The 21,968-nt window shown below is 45.3% G+C and overlaps 1 protein-coding gene across 1 annotated transcript; it reads right to left on the reverse strand.

Annotated features, from left to right (window-relative positions):
- Positions 1–2,172: 2,172 nt before the first annotated feature.
- On the reverse strand, positions 2,173–17,668 carry LOC142188712 (regenerating islet-derived protein 4-like). The gene is made up of 6 exons (XM_075261957.1): positions 17,648–17,668; positions 8,064–8,135; positions 7,694–7,791; positions 5,591–5,728; positions 4,010–4,124; positions 2,173–2,369 (listed from the first exon to the last, which is right to left on the reverse strand). The coding sequence occupies exons 2-6, from the start codon at positions 8,128–8,130 to the stop codon at positions 2,302–2,304; spliced, it is 486 nt and encodes a 161-aa protein (XP_075118058.1). The 5' UTR covers positions 8,131–8,135; positions 17,648–17,668; the 3' UTR covers positions 2,173–2,301.
- Between the last annotated feature and the right edge of the window lie 4,300 nt (positions 17,669–21,968).

A 21,968-nucleotide genomic window follows, 5' to 3' on the forward strand; every position in this document is an offset into this window, starting at 1 on the left:
AAAAAATGCCGCCCTCCCTGGGGCCCTGCCATAGCGCCGCCTGAAGCACTCGCTTCAGGTCGCCTCATGGGAGGTGCGGCGCTGCAGATCTCGGAGGTGTTATTGGGGGTTGTAGTTTTCTATCGCCATCAGACTCTGTATGACCACTATATATTTATATATATACAGTACAGACCAGATGTTGGCCACACCTTCTCATTCGCAGAGTTTTCTGTATTTCCCTGACAATCTGTCTTCTATTCTCGCTTCCTTTTGCTTTGATTCCTGCTTTGCACACTCTTGGTATTCTCTTGATGAGCTCCATGAGGTAATCACCGGAAATTGTTTTCCAACAGTCTTGAAGGAGTTCCCAGAGATGCTTAGCACTTGTTGGCCCTTTTGCCTTCACTCTGCGCTCACCCCAAACCATCTGGATTGGATTCAGGTCTGGTGACTGTGGAGGCCGGGTCACCTGGTGTAGCACCCCATCACTCTCCTTCTTGGTCACAGCCTGGAGGTATTTGGGGTCATTATTCTGTTGGTACTACTAAACACAAACCGGATGGAATAGCATGCCACTATAAGATGCTGTGGTAGCCATGCTCGTTCAGTATTAATCCCAAACAGTGTCACTAGCTTGCCCCCCCCCCCCCCCAAACCATTACACCGCCTCCTCCATGCTTCACAGTGGGAACCAGGCATGTAGAGATTTCACATTTGGACTCATCAGACCTAAGCACAGATTCCCACTGGTCTAATGTCCATTCCTTGTGGTCTCTTCTGCTTGTTGCCGTTCCTTAGCAGTGGTTTTCTAGCAGCTATTTTACCATGAAGGTCGGGCGGCTGCACAAAGTCTCCTCTTACCAGTTGTTGTAGAGATGTGTCTGCTGCTAGAACTCTGTGTGGCATTGACCTGGTCTCTAATCTGAGCTGCTGGTAACCTGTGATTTCTGATGCTGGTGACTCGGATGAACTTATCCTCCACAGCAGAGGTGACTCTTGGTCTTCCTTTCCCGGGGTGGTCCTTATCCTCCACAGCAGAGGTGACTCTTGGTCTTCCTTTCCAGGGGTGGTCCTTATCCTCCGCAGCAGAGGTGACTCTTGGTCTTCCTTTCCTGGGGTGGTCCTTATCCTCCGCAGCAGAGGTGACTCTTGGTCTTCCTTTCCCGGGGTGGTCCTTATCCTCCGCAGCAGAGGTGACTCTTGGTCTTCCTTTCCAGGGGTGGTCCTTATCCTCCACAGCAGAGGTGACTCTTGGTCTTCCTTTCCCGGGGTGGTCCTTATCCTCCGCAGCAGAGGTGACTCTTGGTCTTCCTTTCCCGGGGTGGTCCTTATCCTCCGCAGCAGAGGTGACTCTTGGTCTTCCTTTCCAGGGGTGGTCCTTATCCTCCGCAGCAGAGGTGACTCCTGGTCTTCCTTTCCTGGGCCGGTCCTCATGTCAGCCAGTTTCTTTGTAGCACTTGATGGTTTTTGCAACTGCACTTGGGGACACCCTCAAAGTTTTCCCAATTTTTCGGACTGACTGACCTTCATTTCTTACAGTAATGATGGCCACTCGTTTTTCTTTACTTAGCTGCTTTTTTCTTGCCATAATACAAATTCTAAGAGTCTATTCAGTAATACTATCAGCTGTGTATCCACCTGACTTCTGCACAACACAACTGATGGTCCCACACCCATTTATAAGGCTAGAAATCCCACTTATTACACCTGACAGGACACACCTGTGAAGTGAGAACCATTCCTGGTGACTACCTCATGGAGCTCATCAAGAGAATGCCAAGAGTGTGCAAAGCAGGAATCAAAGCAAAAGGAAGCGAGAATAGAAGACAGATTGTCAGTTGTGTCCCACTGTTTGGTAAGTCTATAATCCCCCATGTTACTTCTGAGTTTTGATGCCTTCAGTGTGATCTACAATTGTCATAGTCATGGAAATACAGAAAACTCACAGAATGAGAAAGTGTGACCAAACCTTAGGTTTGTACAGTGTGTGTGTGTATATATATATATATATATATATATATATATATATATATATATATATCGCTTGTAGACTCTGTATTAGTCGGCACTGTATGGCAGTATTACATGACCACTATGTATATGTCTTACTGGGTCTAGCTGTCATTAAAGCTTCAGCTCTTCTTAGTTGTGGGTGAATTAGAGTTAAAGAATGGACATGGAGACCACCAGTAATATCCAGGTCACTTCTTTATTAAGAGCGGGGGTCTTATTATGCATGTTTCTTAGAAAGCAGGACTTATTTCTGAGGTTTTCCCCTTCCAGTTCTTCAGAGTCTTCCGGGCTCCAGGTGTCAGGGATCTAAGGCTTGTACTTACAGACGTACGGATGGGCCTGGCTACAGGGAGCATCGTTCCACTTCAGAAACTCTGCAAGTACAAAGGTGGAAGAATCTGTGAGCACTCTGCAAGAAACCGCTGACCCGTCATGTCCACCAGCGGACACTGTGCTAAGTACCCCCCAAACCACTGCCAAGCCGAGAGCCCACCACACAGGACGCACCAATAGATAGATAGGCACCAAATACTCAGCTGTGAGGGCCGTCTACTACCAAAGACTCTCTGCCCACATCCCAGACTGGGAGAAGAGGGAACTCTACATCCTACTGGGAGAAGAAGAGGCCACTGTGGAGATCGCTGCCCAATACGTGTCCAGCTGTCACCAAACCAGAGGAAGATGAGACTCCTGGACTATGAAACCCCCCCACCCCCCATGGACTATTAAACCCACCACCTAAAAGACCACTAAGCCCCCCCCATCACTCGTCTACCCCATACCCACCAATACCCACATGCCCCAAACAAGAATGACTAGACCCTAAAGACACTCAAACCCCCAACCCACAGACCCCGTACCCATACCCCTCCACCACCCCCAACCCCCTTTTTGCTTTGGCAACACCAAATGTCTTATTCTTTGGTAATGCTAATAAAGCTCATTTGTATCTTGATAGATAGATAGATAGATAGATAGATAGATAGATAGATAGATAGATAGATAGATAGAAAAGATAGAAAGATAGGAGATAGATAGATGGATAGGAGATAGATAGATAGATAGATAGAGAGGAGATAGAGAGATGGATAGGAGATAGATAGATAGATAGATAGATAGATAGATAGATAGATAGATAGATAGATAGATAGGAGATAGATAGATGGATAGGAGATAGATAGATAGAGAGGAGAGAGATAGATAGGAGATAGATAGAGAGGAGATTAGATAGGAGATAGACAGATAATAGATAGATAGAGAGGAGATTAGATAGATAGATAGATAGAGAGGAGATTAGATAGGAGATAGACAGATGATAGATAGATAGATAGATAGATAGATAGATGGATAGGAGATAGATAGATAGGAGATAGATAGATGGATAGGAGATAGATAGATAGGAGATAGATAGGAGATAGATAGATAGATAGATAGAGAGATAGGAGATAGATAGATAGGAGATAGATAGATAGATAGATAGAGAGATAGGAGATAGATAGATAGATAGGAGATAGATAGATAGATAGATAGATAGATGGATAGGAGATAGATAGATGGATAGGAGATAGATAGATGGATAGGAGATAGATAGATGGATAGGAGATAGATAGATGGATAGGAGATAGATAGATGGATAGGAGATAGATAGATGGATAGGAGATAGATAGATGGATAGGAGATAGATAGATGGATAGGAGATAGATAGATAGATAGATAGATAGATAGATAGATAGATAGGAGATAGATAGATAGATAGGAGATAGATAGATAGATAGATAGGAGATAGATAGATAGATAGATAGATAGATAGATAGATAGATAGATAGGAGATAGATGATAGATAGATAGATAGATAGATAGATAGATAGGAGATAGATAGATAGATAGATAGATAGGAGATAGATAGATAGATAGATAGATAGATAGATAGATAGATAGATAGATAGGAGATAGATAGATGGATAGGAGATAGATGGATAGGAGATAGATAGATAGGAGATAGATATTCTCTTACTTTGTTGGCAGGACAGCTCGCCGCAGTATTCTTTGCCATTGTAGTTGTCGGGTTGGTTGGGCAGCCAGGAGCGATAGTTGTACATGGAGCCATCGTTCCACTTCCAGCGACGATTCTGCAACACAATGATGTTTAATAGAGGCCGGTACCCGATATCTCGCCGCCTAGCTGTGTACTATACAATAGAGGCCGGTACCCGATATCTCGCCGCCTAGCTGTATACTATGCAGTATAGGCCGGTACCCGATATCTCGCCGCCTAGCTGTATACTATACAATAGAGGCCGGTACCCGATATCTCGCCGCCTAGCTGTGTACTATACAATAGAGGCCGGTACCCGATATCTCGCCGCCTAGCTGTATACTATACAATAGAGGCCGGTACCCGATATCTCGCCGCCTAGCTGTGTACTATGCAGTAGAGGCCGGTACCCGATATCTCGCCGCCTAGCTGTATACTATACAATAGAGGCCGGTACCCGATATCTCGCCGCCTAGCTCTATACTATACAATAGAGGCCGGTACCCGATATCTCGCCGCCTAGCTGTGTACTATACAATAGAGGCCGGTACCCGATATCTCGCCGCCTAGCTGTATACTATACAATAGAGGCCGGTACCCGATATCTCGCCGCCTAGCTGTGTACTATACAGTAGAGGCCGGTACCCGATATCTCGCCGCCTAGCTGTGTACTATGCAGTAGAGGCCGGTACCCGATATCTCGCCGCCTAGCTGTATACTATACAATAGAGGCCGGTACCCGATATCTCGCCGCCTAGCTGTGTACTATACAATAGAGGCCGGTACCCGATATCTCGCCGCCTAGCTGTGTACTATGCAGTAGAGGCCGGTACCCGATATCTCGCCGCCTAGCTGTGTACTATGCAATAGAGGCCGGTACCCGATATCTCGCCGCCTAGCTGTGTACTATGCAATAGAGGCCGGTACCCGATATCTCGCCGCCTAGCTGTATACTATGCAATAGAGGCCGGTACCCGATATCTCACCGCCTAGCTGTATACTATGCAATAGAGGCCGGTACCCGATATCTCGCCGCCTAGCTGTGTACTATGCAGTAGAGGCCGGTACCCGATATCTCGCCGCCTAGCTGTGTACTATGCAGTAGAGGCCGGTACCCGATATCTCGCCGCCTAGCTGTGTACTATGCAGTATAGGCCGGTACCCGATATCTCGCCGCCTAGCTGTATACTATACAATAGAGGCCGGTACCCGATATCTCGCCGCCTAGCTGTATACTATACAATAGAGGCCGGTACCCGATATCTCGCCGCCTAGCTGTATACTATACAATAGAGGCCGGTACCCGATATCTCGCCGCCTAGCTGTGTACTATGCAATAGAGGCCGGTACCCGATATCTCGCCGCCTAGCTGTATACTATACAGTAGAGGCCGGTACCCGATATCTCGCCGCCTAGCTGTATACTATGCAGTAGAGGCCGGTACCCGATATCTCGCCGCCTAGCTGTGTACTATATAAGGCATATACTGGGCGATGGGGTCTATAGTCATCAGACTGCCCCCCCCCCCCCACCTCCATGTTTCCCTCCCCCCGTTTTCACCTGCTCGGGATCGTGAAGTCCTATCCATACAGGCTGGTTCTTCTGATAGGCAGCAATGTGGGAGGCGATGATGTCACCTTCTGCAGAATCCATGATGGAGGCCAAATGTGCCCCGTGGCCGTACGCTTGGCAGTCAAACTGTGGGACAAGACATTAGATGAAGAGTGACTGTAGTGACAGAGTATGAATCAGACTCTATGGGACCAGACGATGGCTACTGGAAGAGAGGCACTAAGGGGTCCAGGATAATCCTGGGGTGCAACCCGGGTCACCTCGCTGTATATAGCACTGTACATAAGGCAGCACAGTGGCTTAGTGATTAGCATGGTGTTGGCTCAATGGTTAGCAGGGTGGTGGCTTAGTGGTCGGAATGGTGTTGGCTCAGTGGTTGGCATGGTGTTAGCTCAGTGGTTGGCATGTTGGTGGCTCAGTGGTTAGTATGGTGTTGGATCAGTGGTTAGTATGGTGTTGGATCAGGGGTTAGTATGGTGTTGGCTCAGTGGTTGGCATGGTGGTGGCTCAGTGATTAGTATGGTGTTGGATCAGTGGTTGGTATGGTGGTGGCTCAGTGGTTGGTATGGTGGTGGCTCAGTGGTTGGCATGGTGGTGGCTCAGTGGTTAGTATGGTGTTGGATCAATGGTTAGTATGGTGTTGGCTCAGTGGTTGGCATGCTGTTGGCATGGTGGTGACTCAGTGGTTGGCATGTTGGAGGCTCTGGTTGGCATGTTGGAGGCTCAGTGGTTGGCATGTTGGAGGCTCAGTGGTTGGCATGTTGGAGGCTCAGTGGTTGGCATGTTGGTGGCTCAGTGGTTGGCATGGTGTTGGCTCAGTGGTTGGTATGGTGTTGGCTCAGTGGTCGGCATGGTGTTGGCTCAGTGGTCGGCATGGTGGTGGATCAGTGGTTAGTATGGTGTTGGATCAGTGGTTGGCATGGTGTTCGCTCAGTGGTTGGTATGGTGTTGGCTCAGTGGTTAGTATGGTGTTGGATCAGTGGTTGGTATGGTGTTGGATCAGTGGTTAGTATGGTGTTGGATCAGTGGTTGGTATGGTGGTGGCTCAGTGGTTGGTATGGTGGTTGATCAGTGGCTGGCATGCTGTTGGCATGGTGGTGACTCAGTGGTTGGCATGTTGGAGGCTCAGTGGTTGGCATGTTGGTGGCTCAGTGGTTGGCATGGTGTTGGCTCAGTGGTCGGCATGGTGGTGGATCAGTGGTTAGTATGGTGGTGGATCAGTGGTTGGCATGGTGTTGGCTCAGTGGTTGGCATGGTGTTGGCTCAGTGGTTGGTATGGTGTTGGCTCAGTGGTTGGTATGGTGTTGGCTCAGTGGTTGGTATGGTGTTGGCTCAGTGGTTGGCATGGTGTTGGATCAGTGGTTGGTATGGTGGTGGCTCAGTGGTTGGTATGGTGGTTGATCAGTGGTTGGCATGCTGTTGGCATGGTGGTGACTCAGTGGTTGGCATGGTGTTGGCTCAGTGGTTGGCATGGTGTTAGCTCAGTGGTTGGCATGGTGTTGGCTCAGTGGTTGGCATGGTGTTAGCTCAGTGGTTGGCATGTTGGTGGCTCAGTGGTTGGTATGGTGGTTGATCAGTGGTTGGCATGCTGTTGGCATGGTGGTGACTCAGTGGTTGGCATGGTGTTGGCTCAGTGGTTGGCATGTTGGTGGCTCAGTGGTTGGCATGGTGTTAGCTCAGTGGTTGGCATGTTGGTGGCTCAGTGGTTGGTATGGTGTTGGCTCAGTGGTTGGTATGGTGTTAGCTCAGTGGTTGGCATGTTGGTGGCTCAGTGGTTGGCATGGTGTTGGCTCAGTGGTTGGTATGGTGTTGGCTCAGTGGTTGGCATGTTGGTGGCTCAGTGGTTGGTATGGTGTTGGCTCAGTGGTTGGTATGGTGGTGGCTCAGTGGTTGGCATGGTGGTGGCTCAGTGGTTGGTATGGTGGTGGCTCAGTGGTTGGCATGTTGGTGGCTCAGTGGTTGGCATGCCGTTGGCATGTTGGTGGCTCAGTGGTTGGCATGCCGTTGGCATGTTGGTGGCTCAGTGGTTGGCATGCCGTTGGCATGTTGGTGGCTCAGTGGCCATTCTGAGGAGCCATGTATCATTCTTACCTCTGCATCAGACCAGGTTAATGGATAACGGAAGTAGCCATAGCAGTAGGCCTTGTAGTAGAACCAGCCATTGGGGCAGGTGGACCGAGCTTTGCTACCTACAAAGAGGACAAGGTGAAAACAGAAAGAGAGCAGAAACCCCTGGCCCAAAGATCACCCCGCCCCTGCTACCAACTGTAGTCGTAGTCATTGCTGTGACAGCCCACGTAGTGTCATGTGACCAGGTACATGGGGGCAGTAATCATGGACTAGGAGGAGGACGAGGGGTTAATACCCACAATGTCTAGCCTAAATGGTGAGACAGGGGCAGACACCACGGGCCACGTGCAGAAGATCGACCCCCCTCCCCCAACAATATCTACTACTGTACCTTCAGCAACCTGAGTGACTGCCAAGGAGCCCACGAGAAGAAGGACGGCGCACCAGGTGACGGCCATGATACCTGCAAAGGAGCGTGACAGATTATTCATGGGTTAATAAAGAGACACGGCTACCAGAGCACAGAGACCGCCACATATACAGACAAGAGAATTACTGGGTGTAATATACTCCTATATACATGTACTGACTGCAGTCACCACAGGGGGCAGTACAGGAGATTACTACAGGCTGCGGTATTACTGGGTGTAATATACTCCTATATACATGTACTGACTGCAGTCACCACTAGGGGCAGTACAGGAGATTACTACAGGCTGCGGTATTATTGGGTGTAATATACTCCTATATACATGTACTGACTGCAGTCACCACAGGGGGCAGTACAGGAGATTACTACAGGCTGCGGTATTACTGGGTGTAATATACTCCTATATACATGTACTGACTGCAGTCACCACTAGGGGCAGTACAGGAGATTACTACAGGCTGTGGTATTATTGGGTGTAATATACTCCTATATACATGTACTGACTGCAGTCACCACAGGGGGCAGTATAGGAGATTACTACAGGCTGCGGTATTACTGGGTGTAATATACTCCTATATACATGTACTGACTGCAGTCACCACAGGGGGCAGTACAGGAGATTACTACAGGCTGCGGTATTATTGGGTGTAATATACTCCTATATACATGTACTGACTGCAGTCACCACTAGGGGCAGTACAGGAGATTACTACAGGCTGCGGTATTATTGGGTGTAATATACTCCTATATACATGTACTGACTGCAGTCACCACTAGGGGCAGTACAGGAGATTACTACAGGCTGCGGTATTATTGGGTGTAATATACTCCTATATACATGTACTGACTACAGTCACCACAGGGGGCAGTACAGGAGATTACTACAGGCTGCGGTATTATTGGGTGTAATATACTCCTATATACATGTACTGACTGCAGTCACCACAGGGGGCAGTACAGGAGATTACTACAGGCTGCGGTATTACTGGGTGTAATATACTCCTATATACATGTACTGACTGCAGTCACCACAGGGGGCAGTACAGGAGATTACTACAGGCTGCGGTATTATTGGGTGTAATATACTCCTATATACATGTACTGACTGCAGTCACCACTAGGGGCAGTACAGGAGATTACTACAGGCTGCGGTATTACTGGGTGTAATATACTCCTATATACATGTACTGACTGCAGTCACCACTAGGGGCAGTACAGGAGATTACTACAGGCTGCGGTATTATTGGGTGTAATATACTCCTATATACATATACTGACTGCAGTCACCACTAGGGGGCAGTACAGGAGATTACTACAGGCTGCGGTATTACTGGGTGTAATATACTCCTATATACATATACTGACTGCAGTCACCACAGGGGGCAGTACAGGAGATTACTACAGGCTGCGGTATTACTGGGTGTAATATACTCCTATATACATGTACTGACTGCAGTCACCACAGGGGGCAGTACAGGAGATTACTACAGGCTGCGGTATTACTGGGTGTAATATACTCCTATATACATGTACTGACTGCAGTCACCACAGGGGGCAGTACAGGAGATTACTACAGGCTGCGGTATTATTGGGTGTAATATACTCCTATATACATGTACTGACTGCAGTCACCACAGGGGGCAGTACAGGAGATTACTACAGGCTGCGGTATTATTGGGTGTAATATACTCCTATATACATGTACTGACTGCAGTCACCACTAGGGGCAGTACAGGAGATTACTACAGGCTGCGGTATTACTGGGTGTAATATACTCCTATATACATGTACTGACTGCAGTCACCACAGGGGGCAGTACAGGAGATTACTACAGGCTGCGGTATTACTGGGTGTAATATACTCCTATATACATGTACTGACTGCAGTCACCACTAGGGGCAGTACAGGAGATTACTACAGGCTGCGGTATTACTGGGTGTAATATACTCCTATATACATGTACTGACTGCAGTCACCACTAGGGGCAGTACAGGAGATTACTACAGGCTGCGGTATTATTGGGTGTAATATACTCCTATATACATGTACTGACTACAGTCACCACTAGGGGCAGTACAGGAGATTACTACAGGCTGCGGTATTATTGGGTGTAATATACTCCTATATACATATACTGACTGCAGTCACCACTAGGGGCAGTACAGGAGATTACTACAGGCTGCGGTATTATTGGGTGTAATATACTCCTATATACATGTACTGACTACAGTCACCACAGGGGGCAGTACAGGAGATTACTACAGGCTGCGGTATTATTGGGTGTAATATACTCCTATATACATGTACTGACTGCAGTCACCACAGGGGGCAGTACAGGAGATTACTACAGGCTGCGGTATTACTGGGTGTAATATACTCCTATATACATGTACTGACTGCAGTCACCACTAGGGGCAGTACAGGAGATTACTACAGGCTGCGGTATTATTGGGTGTAATATACTCCTATATACATATACTGACTGCAGTCACCACAGGGGGCAGTACAGGAGATTACTACAGGCTGCGGTATTACTGGGTGTAATATACTCCTATATACATGTACTGACTGCAGTCACCACTAGGGGCAGTACAGGAGATTACTACAGGCTGCGGTATTACTGGGTGTAATATACTCCTATATACATGTACTGACTGCAGTCACCACTAGGGGCAGTACAGGAGATTACTACAGGCTGCGGTATTATTGGGTGTAATATACTCCTATATACATGTACTGACTGCAGTCACCACAGGGGGCAGTACAGGAGATTACTACAGGCTGCGGTATTATTGGGTGTAATATACTCCTATATACATATACTGACTGCAGTCACCACTAGGGGCAGTACAGGAGATTACTACAGGCTGCGGTATTATTGGGTGTAATATACTCCTATATACATATACTGACTGCAGTCACCACAGGGGGCAGTACAGGAGATTACTACAGGCTGCGGTATTATTGGGTGTAATATACTCCTATATACATGTACTGACTGCAGTCACCACTAGGGGCAGTACAGGAGATTACTACAGGCTGCAGTATTACTGGGTGTAATATACTCCTATATACATGTACTGACTGCAGTCACCACTAGGGACAGTACAGGAGATTACTACAGGCTGCAGTATTACTGGGTGTAATATACTCCTATATACATGTACTGACTGCAGTCACCACAGGGGGCAGTACAGGAGATTACTACAGGCTGCGGTATTATTGGGTGTAATATACTCCTATATACATGTACTGACTGCAGTCACCACTAGGGGCAGTACAGGAGATTACTACAGGCTGCGGTATTATTGGGTGTAATATACTCCTATATACATGTACTGACTGCAGTCACCACAGGGGGCAGTACAGGAGATTACTACAGGCTGCGGTATTATTGGGTGTAATATACTCCTATATACATGTACTGACTGCAGTCACCACAGGGGGCAGTACAGGAGATTACTACAGGCTGCGGTATTATTGGGTGTAATATACTCCTATATACATATACTGACTGCAGTCACCACTAGGGGCAGTACAGGAGATTACTACAGGCTGCGGTATTATTGGGTGTAATATACTCCTATATACATGTACTGACTACAGTCACCACTAGGGGCAGTACAGGAGATTACTACAGGCTGCGGTATTATTGGGTGTAATATACTCCTATATACATATACTGACTGCAGTCACCACTAGGGGCAGTACAGGAGATTACTACAGGCTGCGGTATTATTGGGTGTAATATACTCCTATATACATGTACTGACTGCAGTCACCACTAGGGGCAGTACAGGAGATTACTACAGGCTGCGGTATTATTGGGTGTAATATACTCCTATATACATATACTGACTGCAGTCACCACTAGGGGCAGTACAGGAGATTACTACAGGCTGCGGTATTACTGGGTGTAATATACTCCTATATACATGTACTGACTGCAGTCACCACTAGGGGCAGTACAGGAGATTACTACAGGCTGCGGTATTACTGGGTGTAATATACTCCTATATACATGTACTGACTGCAGTCACCACTAGGGGCAGTACAGGAGATTACTACAGGCTGCGGTATTATTGGGTGTAATATACTCCTATATACATATACTGACTGCAGTCACCACTAGGGGCAGTACAGGAGATTACTACAGGCTGCGGTATTATTGGGTGTAATATACTCCTATATACATGTACTGACTACAGTCACCACTAGGGGCAGTACAGGAGATTACTACAGGCTGCGGTATTATTGGGTGTAATATACTCCTATATACATATACTGACTGCAGTCACCACTAGGGGCAGTACAGGAGATTACTACAGGCTGCGGTATTATTGGGTGTAATATACTCCTATATACATGTACTGACTGCAGTCACCACTAGGGGCAGTACAGGAGATTACTACAGGCTGCGGTATTATTGGGTGTAATATACTCCTATATACATATACTGACTGCAGTCACCACTAGGGGCAGTACAGGAGATTACTACAGGCTGCGGTATTACTGGGTGTAATATACTCCTATATACATGTACTGACTGCAGTCACCACTAGGGGCAGTACAGGAGATTACTACAGGCTGCGGTATTATTGGGTGTAATATACTCCTATATACATGTACTGACTGCAGTCACCACAGGGGGCAGTACAGGAGATTACTACAGGCTGCGGTATTATTGGGTGTAATATACTCCTATATACATATACTGACTGCAGTCACCACAGGGGGCAGTACAGGAGATTACTACAGGCTGCGGTATTATTGGGTGTAATATACTCCTATATACATGTACTGACTACAGTCACCACAGGGGGCAGTACAGGAGATTACTACAGGCTGCGGTATTATTGGGTGTAATATACTCCTATATACATATACTGACTGCAGTCACCACAGGGGGCAGTACAGGAGATTACTACAGGCTGCGGTATTATTGGGTGTAATATACTCCTATATACATGTACTGACTGCAGTCACCACTAGGGGCAGTACAGGAGATTACTACAGGCTGCGGTATTATTGGGTGTAATATACTCCTATATACATGTACTGAGTGCAGTCACCACTAGGGGCAGTACAGGAGATTACTACAGGCTGCGGTATTACTGGGTGTAATATACTCCTATATACATGTACTGACTGCAGTCACCACTAGGGGCAGTACAGGAGATTACTACAGGCTGCGGTATTACTGGGTGTAATATACTCCTATATACATGTACTGACTGCAGTCACCACAGGGGGCAGTACAGGAGATTACTACAGGCTGCGGTATTATTGGGTGTAATATACTCCTATATACATATACTGACTGCAGTCACCACAGGGGGCAGTACAGGAGATTTCTACAGGCTGCGGTATTATTGGGTGTAATATACTCCTATATACATATACTGACTGCAGTCACCACTAGGGGCAGTACAGGAGATTACTACAGGCTGCGGTATTACTGGGTGTAATATACTCCTATATACATATACTGACTGCAGTCACCACTAGGGGCAGTACAGGAGATTACTACAGGCTGCGGTATTACTGGGTGTAATATACTCCTATATACATGTACTGACTGCAGTCACCACTAGGGGCAGTACAGGAGATTACTACAGGCTGCGGTATTACTGGGTGTAATATACTCCTATATACATGTACTGACTGCAGTCACCACAGGGGGCAGTACAGGAGATTACTACAGGCTGCGGTATTATTGGGTGTAATATACTCCTATATACATGTACTGACTGCAGTCACCACTAGGGGCAGTACAGGAGATTACTACAGGCTGCGGTATTACTGGGTGTAATATACTCCTATATACATGTACTGACTGCAGTCACCACAGGGGGCAGTACAGGAGATTACTACAGGCTGCGGTATTATTGGGTGTAATATACTCCTATATACATATACTGACTGCAGTCACCACAGGGGGCAGTACAGGAGATTACTACAGGCTGCGGTATTATTGGGTGTAATATACTCCTATATACATGTACTGACTACAGTCACCACAGGGGGCAGTACAGGAGATTACTACAGGCTGCGGTATTATTGGGTGTAATATACTCCTATATACATATACTGACTGCAGTCACCACAGGGGGCAGTACAGGAGATTACTACAGGCTGCGGTATTATTGGGTGTAATATACTCCTATATACATGTACTGACTGCAGTCACCACTAGGGGCAGTACAGGAGATTACTACAGGCTGCGGTATTATTGGGTGTAATATACTCCTATATACATGTACTGACTGCAGTCACCACAGGGGGCAGTACAGGAGATTACTACAGGCTGCGGTATTACTGGGTGTAATATACTCCTATATACATGTACTGACTGCAGTCACCACTAGGGGCAGTACAGGAGATTACTACAGGCTGCGGTATTACTGGGTGTAATATACTCCTATATACATGTACTGACTGCAGTCACCACAGGGGGCAGTACAGGAGATTACTACAGGCTGCGGTATTATTGGGTGTAATATACTCCTATATACATATACTGACTGCAGTCACCACAGGGGGCAGTACAGGAGATTACTACAGGCTGCGGTATTACTGGGTGTAATATACTCCTATATACATATACTGACTGCAGTCACCACTAGGGGCAGTACAGGAGATTACTACAGGCTGCGGTATTACTGGGTGTAATATACTCCTATATACATATACTGACTGCAGTCACCACTAGGGGCAGTACAGGAGATTACTACAGGCTGCGGTATTACTGGGTGTAATATACTCCTATATACATGTATTGACTGCAGTCACCACTAGGGGCAGTACAGGAGATTACTACAGGCTGCGGTATTATTGGGTGTAATATACTCCTATATACATATACTGACTGCAGTCACCACAGGGGGCAGTACAGGATATTACTACAGGCTGCGGTATTATTGGGTGTAATATACTCCTATATACATGTACTGACTGCAGTCACCACAGGGGGCAGTACAGGATATTACTACAGGCTGCGGTATTATTGGGTGTAATATACTCCTATATACATGTCTATATATACATATGAAAAAAACAAAAATACTTTTTAAGTCTTCAGTAGGTGATATCTTTTTTAATGGCTAACTCATAATGATGACAGAATATGACGTTTCGAAGCTTCCTCTGAGCTTCTTCTTCAGATATAACTAAAGAACACTCTGTAGAGGCTGCATATTTATGTACAACAGGACACAGGGATAGGATTACAGGAGGGGGGAGGGGGGAAGAGGCTTATTGCTATATACTTATAACAACAAACAATCAATTGCCAGATCCCCAGTTCTTATCTTAATGGCTGTCTTAATGATTTGTATAAAAAGACATAAACCCACGTGAGATGTTCATCCCATTGTCCAGCGTCTGGAATAGGGTCATGGCCTTGTACTCATAAATCAGTCGCTGTTTCCTTGATTTAAAGTTCCCTTTTAAGATCAAGATTTTCATGTCATTGATGATGTTGTGGTCTTCCTGGCAGAAGTGTTTTGGCACGGGAAGGTCAGTTCTCTGTTGTTTGATTGTATGGCGATGTGAATTAATTCTCATTCTGAGTTTCTGTCCGGTCTCTCCAACATACAGATTATCAGGGGGACACTTGGTGCACATTATTACATACACTACATGCGGGGTGTTACAGGTGACCGTACCTGGGGTCTTATATTCCCTGTTAGAGTTTGGTATCTCTATCCTGTCTGGGGTCAGTATGTGGGGGCAGGTTTTGCTCCTTTTCTCCCCACATGGGAATGTTCCTGTGTTAGTTGGAGGTGACAGTGAGCTACTAATGATCATATTCCTGAGGTTTGGTGTCTGTAGCACAGGAGAGGGGGGTCTGGAGATATAGATATTAGACGGTGGTCTTTTTGCAGTAGTGGATGTAATCTGCGTGTGATTCCTCTCAGCGTCTCCAGGTGGGGGTTATATGTGACACCAGGGGGGGGCCCCCGAGTGTTCTCCTGTTTGGTATTGTATCTTAATAACTCCGATCTTGGTATTCTGGTGATTTGGTTATCAGTTGTTCTTGGATGGTAACCCTGCCTCAAGAATGTGTTTTTGAGGCCCCCAAGATGCTTGTCTCTGTCCACCAGATCTGAACATATGCGATGGTATCTGATGGCCTGGCTGTAGACAATGGAGTTCTTTATGTGTTTAGGATGAAAGCTATCCCAAAATTGAGACATCGCTGTATCGGAAACCAATTGACCGCCCTACGTACCTAAGATGGGATAGCTTTCATCCTAAACACATAAAGAACTCCATTGTCTACAGCCAGGCCATCAGATACCATCGCATATGTTCAGATCTGGTGGACAGAGACAAGCACCTTGGAGGCCTCAGAGACACATTCTTGAGACAGGGTTACCATCCAAGAACAACTGATAACCAAATCACCAGAGCCACCAGGATACCAAAATCGGAGTTATTAAGATACAATACCAAACAGGAGAACACTCGGGGGCCCCCCCTGGTGTCACATATAACCCCCACCTGGAGACGCCGAGAGGAATCACACGCAGATTACATCCACTACTGTAATAAGACCACCGTGTAATATCCAGATCTCCAGACCCCCCTCTCCTGTGCTACAGCCACCAAACCTCAGGAATATGGTGATTGTCAGCAGCTCACTGTCACCTCCAACTAACAAAGGAACATTCCCATGTGGACAGAAGAGGAGCAAGACCTGCCCCCACATACTGACCCCTGACAGGATAGAGATCCCAAACTAACAGGGAATATAAGACCCCAGGTACGGTCACCTGTAACACCCCGCATGTAGTGTATGTAATAATGTGCACCAAGTGTCCCACTGATAATCTGTATGTTGGAGAGACCGGCCAGAAACTCAGAATGAGAATTAATTCCCATCGCCATACAATCAAACAACAGAGAACTGATCTTCCCGTGCCAAAACACTTCTGCCAGGAAGATCACAACATCACCAATGACATGAAAATCTTGATCTTAAAAGGGAACTTTAAATCAAGGAAACAGCGACTGATTTATGAGTACAAGGCCATGACCCTATTCCAGACGCTGGACAATGGGATGAACATCTCACGTGGGTTTATGTCTTTATATACAAATCATTAAGACAGCCATTAAGATAAGAACCAGGGATCTGGCAATTGATTGTTTGTTGTTATAAGTATATAGTAATAAGCCTCTTCCCCCCTCCCCCCTCCTGTAACTCTAGCCCTGTGCCCAGTTATAAATATGCAGCCTCTACAGAGTGTTCTTTAGTTATATCTGAAGAAGAAGCTCAGAGGAAGCTCCGAAACGTCATATTCTGTCATCATTATGAGTCAGCCATTAAAAAAGGGATCACCTACTGAAGACTTAAAAAGTTTTTTTGTTTTTTTTTCATATTTCATAACCACTGGCTAACACGGTACCAAAACAAACATTTTCCTTTTATATATACATATATATAGAGAGAGTGTACAGTAGGTCTGGTGGGGTCTGTAAAGAAATAAGCGTCAGTAAGTGGGGAATAAAATTGCTATGAAATTGAGGCTCCGTCTTACCAGTATCTCAGGACGGCGCGATAGCGTTGTGTTTCGTAGACGACTCTGCGCTCTTTATATAATAATTTTGAAGGTGAAGATATATTTACATTTCATAAAATTTTATTAGTATCTGATAATAGAGACAGCTGAGGAGCGACCGACATACCCAATTATAGCCCCAACCCAATACTAACATGCCACCGCCCACTAATAACACTTACTGGTCACATTAACCCTCTGTGACAAGTCCTATAGAGGTTAAGTGTGGAAAAATATAATATAATAAACACAATGGTAGCTCAGCAACTATGTCTAAAGCCGGGGCCAGAAAATCATACTCCAGAGCTGCGCTCACTATTCTGCTGGTGCAGTCACTGTGTACATACATTACATTACTTATCCTGTATTATACTCCAGAGCTGCGCTCACTATTCTGCTGGTACAGTCACTGTGTACATACATTACATTACTTATCCTGTATTATACTCCAGAGCTGCGCTCACTATTCTGCTGGTACAGTCACTGTGTACATACATTACATTACTTATCCTGTATTATACTCCAGAGCTGCGCTCACTATTCTGCTGGTGCAGTCACTGTGTACATACATTACATTACTTATCCTGTATTATACTCCAGAGCTGCGCTCACTATTCTGCTGGTACAGTCACTGTGTACATACATTACATTACTTATCCTGTATTATACTCCAGAGCTGCGCTCACTATTCTGCTGGTACAGTCACTGTGTACATACATTACATTACTTATCCTGTATTATACTCCAGAGCTGCGCTCACTATTCTGCTGGTGCAGTCACTGTGTACATACATTACATTACTTATCCTGTATTATACTCCAGAGCTGCGCTCACTATTCTGCTGGTGCAGTCACTGTGTACATACATTACATTACTTATCCTGTATTATACTCCAGAGCTGCGCTCACTATTCTGCTGGTACAGTCACTGTGTACATACATTACATTACTTATCCTGTATTATACTCCAGAGCTGCGCTCACTATTCTGCTGGTACAGTCACTGTGTACATACATTACATTACTTATCCTGTATTATACTCCAGAGCTGCGCTCACTATTCTGCTGGTGCAGTCACTGTGTACATACATTACATTACTTATCCTGTATTATACTCCAGAGCTGCGCTCACTATTCTGCTGGTGCAGTCACTGTGTACATACATTACATTACTTATCCTGTATTATACTCCAGAGCTGCGTTCACTATTATGCTAGTGCAGTCACTGTGTACATACATTACATTACTTATCCTGTATTATACTCCAGAGCTGCGCTCACTATTCTGCTGGTCATTGTGTACATACATTACATTACTTATCCTGTATTATACTCCAGAGCTGCGCTCACTATTCTGCTGGTACAGTCACTGTGTACATACATTACATTACTTATCCGGTATTATACTCCAGAGCTGCGCTCACTATTCTGCTGGTACAGTCACTGTGTACATACATTACATTACTTCTCCTGTATTATACTCCAGAGCTGCGCTCACTATTCTGCTGGTCATTGTGTACATACATTACATTACTTATCCTGTATTATACTCCAGAGCTGCGCTCACTATTCTGCTGGTCATTGTGTACATACATTACATTACTTATCCTGTATTATACTCCAGAGCTGCGCTCACTATTCTGCTGGTGCAGTCACTGTGTACATATATTACATTACTTATCCTGTATTATACCCCAGAGCTGCGCTCACTATTCTGCTGGTGCAGTCACTGTGTACATACATTACATTACTTATCCTGGATTATACTCCAGAGCTGCGCTCACTATTCTGCTGGTACAGTCACTGTGTACATACATTACATTACTTATCCTGTATTATACTCCAGAGCTGCGATCACTATTCTGCTGGTACAGTCACTGTGTACATACATTACATTACTTATCCTGTATTATACTCCAGAGCTGCGCTCACTGTTCTGCTGGTCACTGTGTACATACATTACATTACTTATCCTGTATTATACTCCAGAGCTGCGCTCACTATTCTGCTGGTACAGACACTGTGTACATACATTACATTACTTATCCTGTATTATACTCCAGAGCTGCGCTCACTGTTCTGCTGGTCACTGTGTACATACATTACATTACTTATCCTGTATTATACTCCAGAGCTGCGCTCACTATTCTGCTGGTACAGTCACTGTGTACATACATTACATTACTTATCCTGTATTATACTCCAGAGCTGCGCTCACTATTCTGCTGGTACAGTCACTGTGTACATACATTACATTACTTATCCTGTATTATACTCCAGAGCTGCGCTCACTATTCTGCTGGTACAGTCACTGTGTACATACATTACATTACTTATCCTGTATTATACCCCAGAGCTGCGCTCACTATTCTGCTGGTACAGTCACTGTGTACATACATTACATTACTTATCCTGTATTATACTCCAGAGCTGCGCTCACTATTCTGCTGGTACAGACACTGTGTACATACATTACATTACTTATCCTGTATTATACCCCAGGGCTGCGCTCACTATTCTGCTGGTACAGTCACTGTGTACATACATTACATTACTTATCCTGTATTATACTCCAGAGCTGCGCTCACTATTCTGCTGGTGCAGTCACTGTGTACATACATTACATTACTTATCCTGTATTATACTCCAGAGCTGCGCTCACTATTCTGCTGGTGCAGTCACTGTGTACATACATTACATTACTTATCCTGTATTATACTCCAGAGCTGCGCTCACTATTCTGCTGGTGCAGTCACTGTGTACATACATTACATTACTTATCCTGTATTATACTCCAGAGCTGCGCTCACTATTCTGCTGGTGCAGTCACTGTGTACATACATTACATTACTTATCCTGTATTATACTCCAGAGCTGCGCTCACTATTCTGCTGGTACAGTCACTGTGTACATACATTACATTACTTATCCTGTATTATACTCCAGAGCTGCGCTCACTATTCTGCTGGTGCAGTCACTGTGTACATACATTACATTACTTATCCTGTATTATACTCCAGAGCTGCGCTCACTATTCTGCTGGTGCAGTCACTGTGTACATACATTACATTACTTATCCTGTATTATACTCCAGAGCTGCGTTCACTATTATGCTAGTGCAGTCACTGTGTACATACATTACATTACTTCTCCTGTATTATACTCCAGAGCTGCGCTCACTATTCTGCTGGTCATTGTGTACATACATTACATTACTTATCCTGTATTATACTCCAGAGCTGCGCTCACTATTCTGCTGGTCATTGTGTACATACATTACATTACTTATCCTGTATTATACTCCAGAGCTGCGCTCACTATTCTGCTGGTGCAGTCACTGTGTACATATATTACATTACTTATCCTGTATTATACCCCAGAGCTGCGCTCACTATTCTGCTGGTGCAGTCACTGTGTACATACATTACATTACTTATCCTGGATTATACTCCAGAGCTGCGCTCACTATTCTGCTGGTACAGTCACTGTGTACATACATTACATTACTTATCCTGTATTATACTCCAGAGCTGCGATCACTATTCTGCTGGTACAGTCACTGTGTACATACATTACATTACTTATCCTGTATTATACTCCAGAGCTGCGCTCACTGTTCTGCTGGTCACTGTGTACATACATTACATTACTTATCCTGTATTATACTCCAGAGCTGCGCTCACTATTCTGCTGGTACAGACACTGTGTACATACATTACATTACTTATCCTGTATTATACTCCAGAGCTGCGCTCACTGTTCTGCTGGTCACTGTGTACATACATTACATTACTTATCCTGTATTATACTCCAGAGCTGCGCTCACTATTCTGCTGGTACAGTCACTGTGTACATACATTACATTACTTATCCTGTATTATACTCCAGAGCTGCGCTCACTATTCTGCTGGTACAGTCACTGTGTACATACATTACATTACTTATCCTGTATTATACTCCAGAGCTGCGCTCACTATTCTGCTGGTACAGTCACTGTGTACATACATTACATTACTTATCCTGTATTATACCCCAGAGCTGCGCTCACTATTCTGCTGGTACAGTCACTGTGTACATACATTACATTACTTATCCTGTATTATACTCCAGAGCTGCGCTCACTATTCTGCTGGTACAGACACTGTGTACATACATTACATTACTTATCCTGTATTATACCCCAGGGCTGCGCTCACTATTCTGCTGGTACAGTCACTGTGTACATACATTACATTACTTATCCTGTATTATACTCCAGAGCTGCGCTCACTATTCTGCTGGTGCAGTCACTGTGTACATACAT

Source organism: Leptodactylus fuscus, unplaced genomic scaffold (assembly GCF_031893055.1).
Source record: "Leptodactylus fuscus isolate aLepFus1 unplaced genomic scaffold, aLepFus1.hap2 HAP2_SCAFFOLD_684, whole genome shotgun sequence".
NCBI lineage: Eukaryota > Metazoa > Chordata > Amphibia > Anura > Leptodactylidae > Leptodactylus > Leptodactylus fuscus.

Coding starts and splice junctions, on each gene's coding strand:
- LOC142188712 (XM_075261957.1), bottom strand. CDS start 8,130: ATGGCCGTCACCTGGTGCGCCGTCCTTCTTCTCGTGGGCTCCTTGGCA. Junction 7,792..8,063: donor AGTCACTCAGGTTGCTGAAG/GTACAGTAGTAG, acceptor TCCTCTTTGTAG/GTAGCAAAGCTCGGTCCACC. Junction 2,370..4,009: donor CGAGCTGTCCTGCCAACAAA/GTAAGAGAATAT, acceptor TTGTACTTGCAG/AGTTTCTGAAGTGGAACGAT.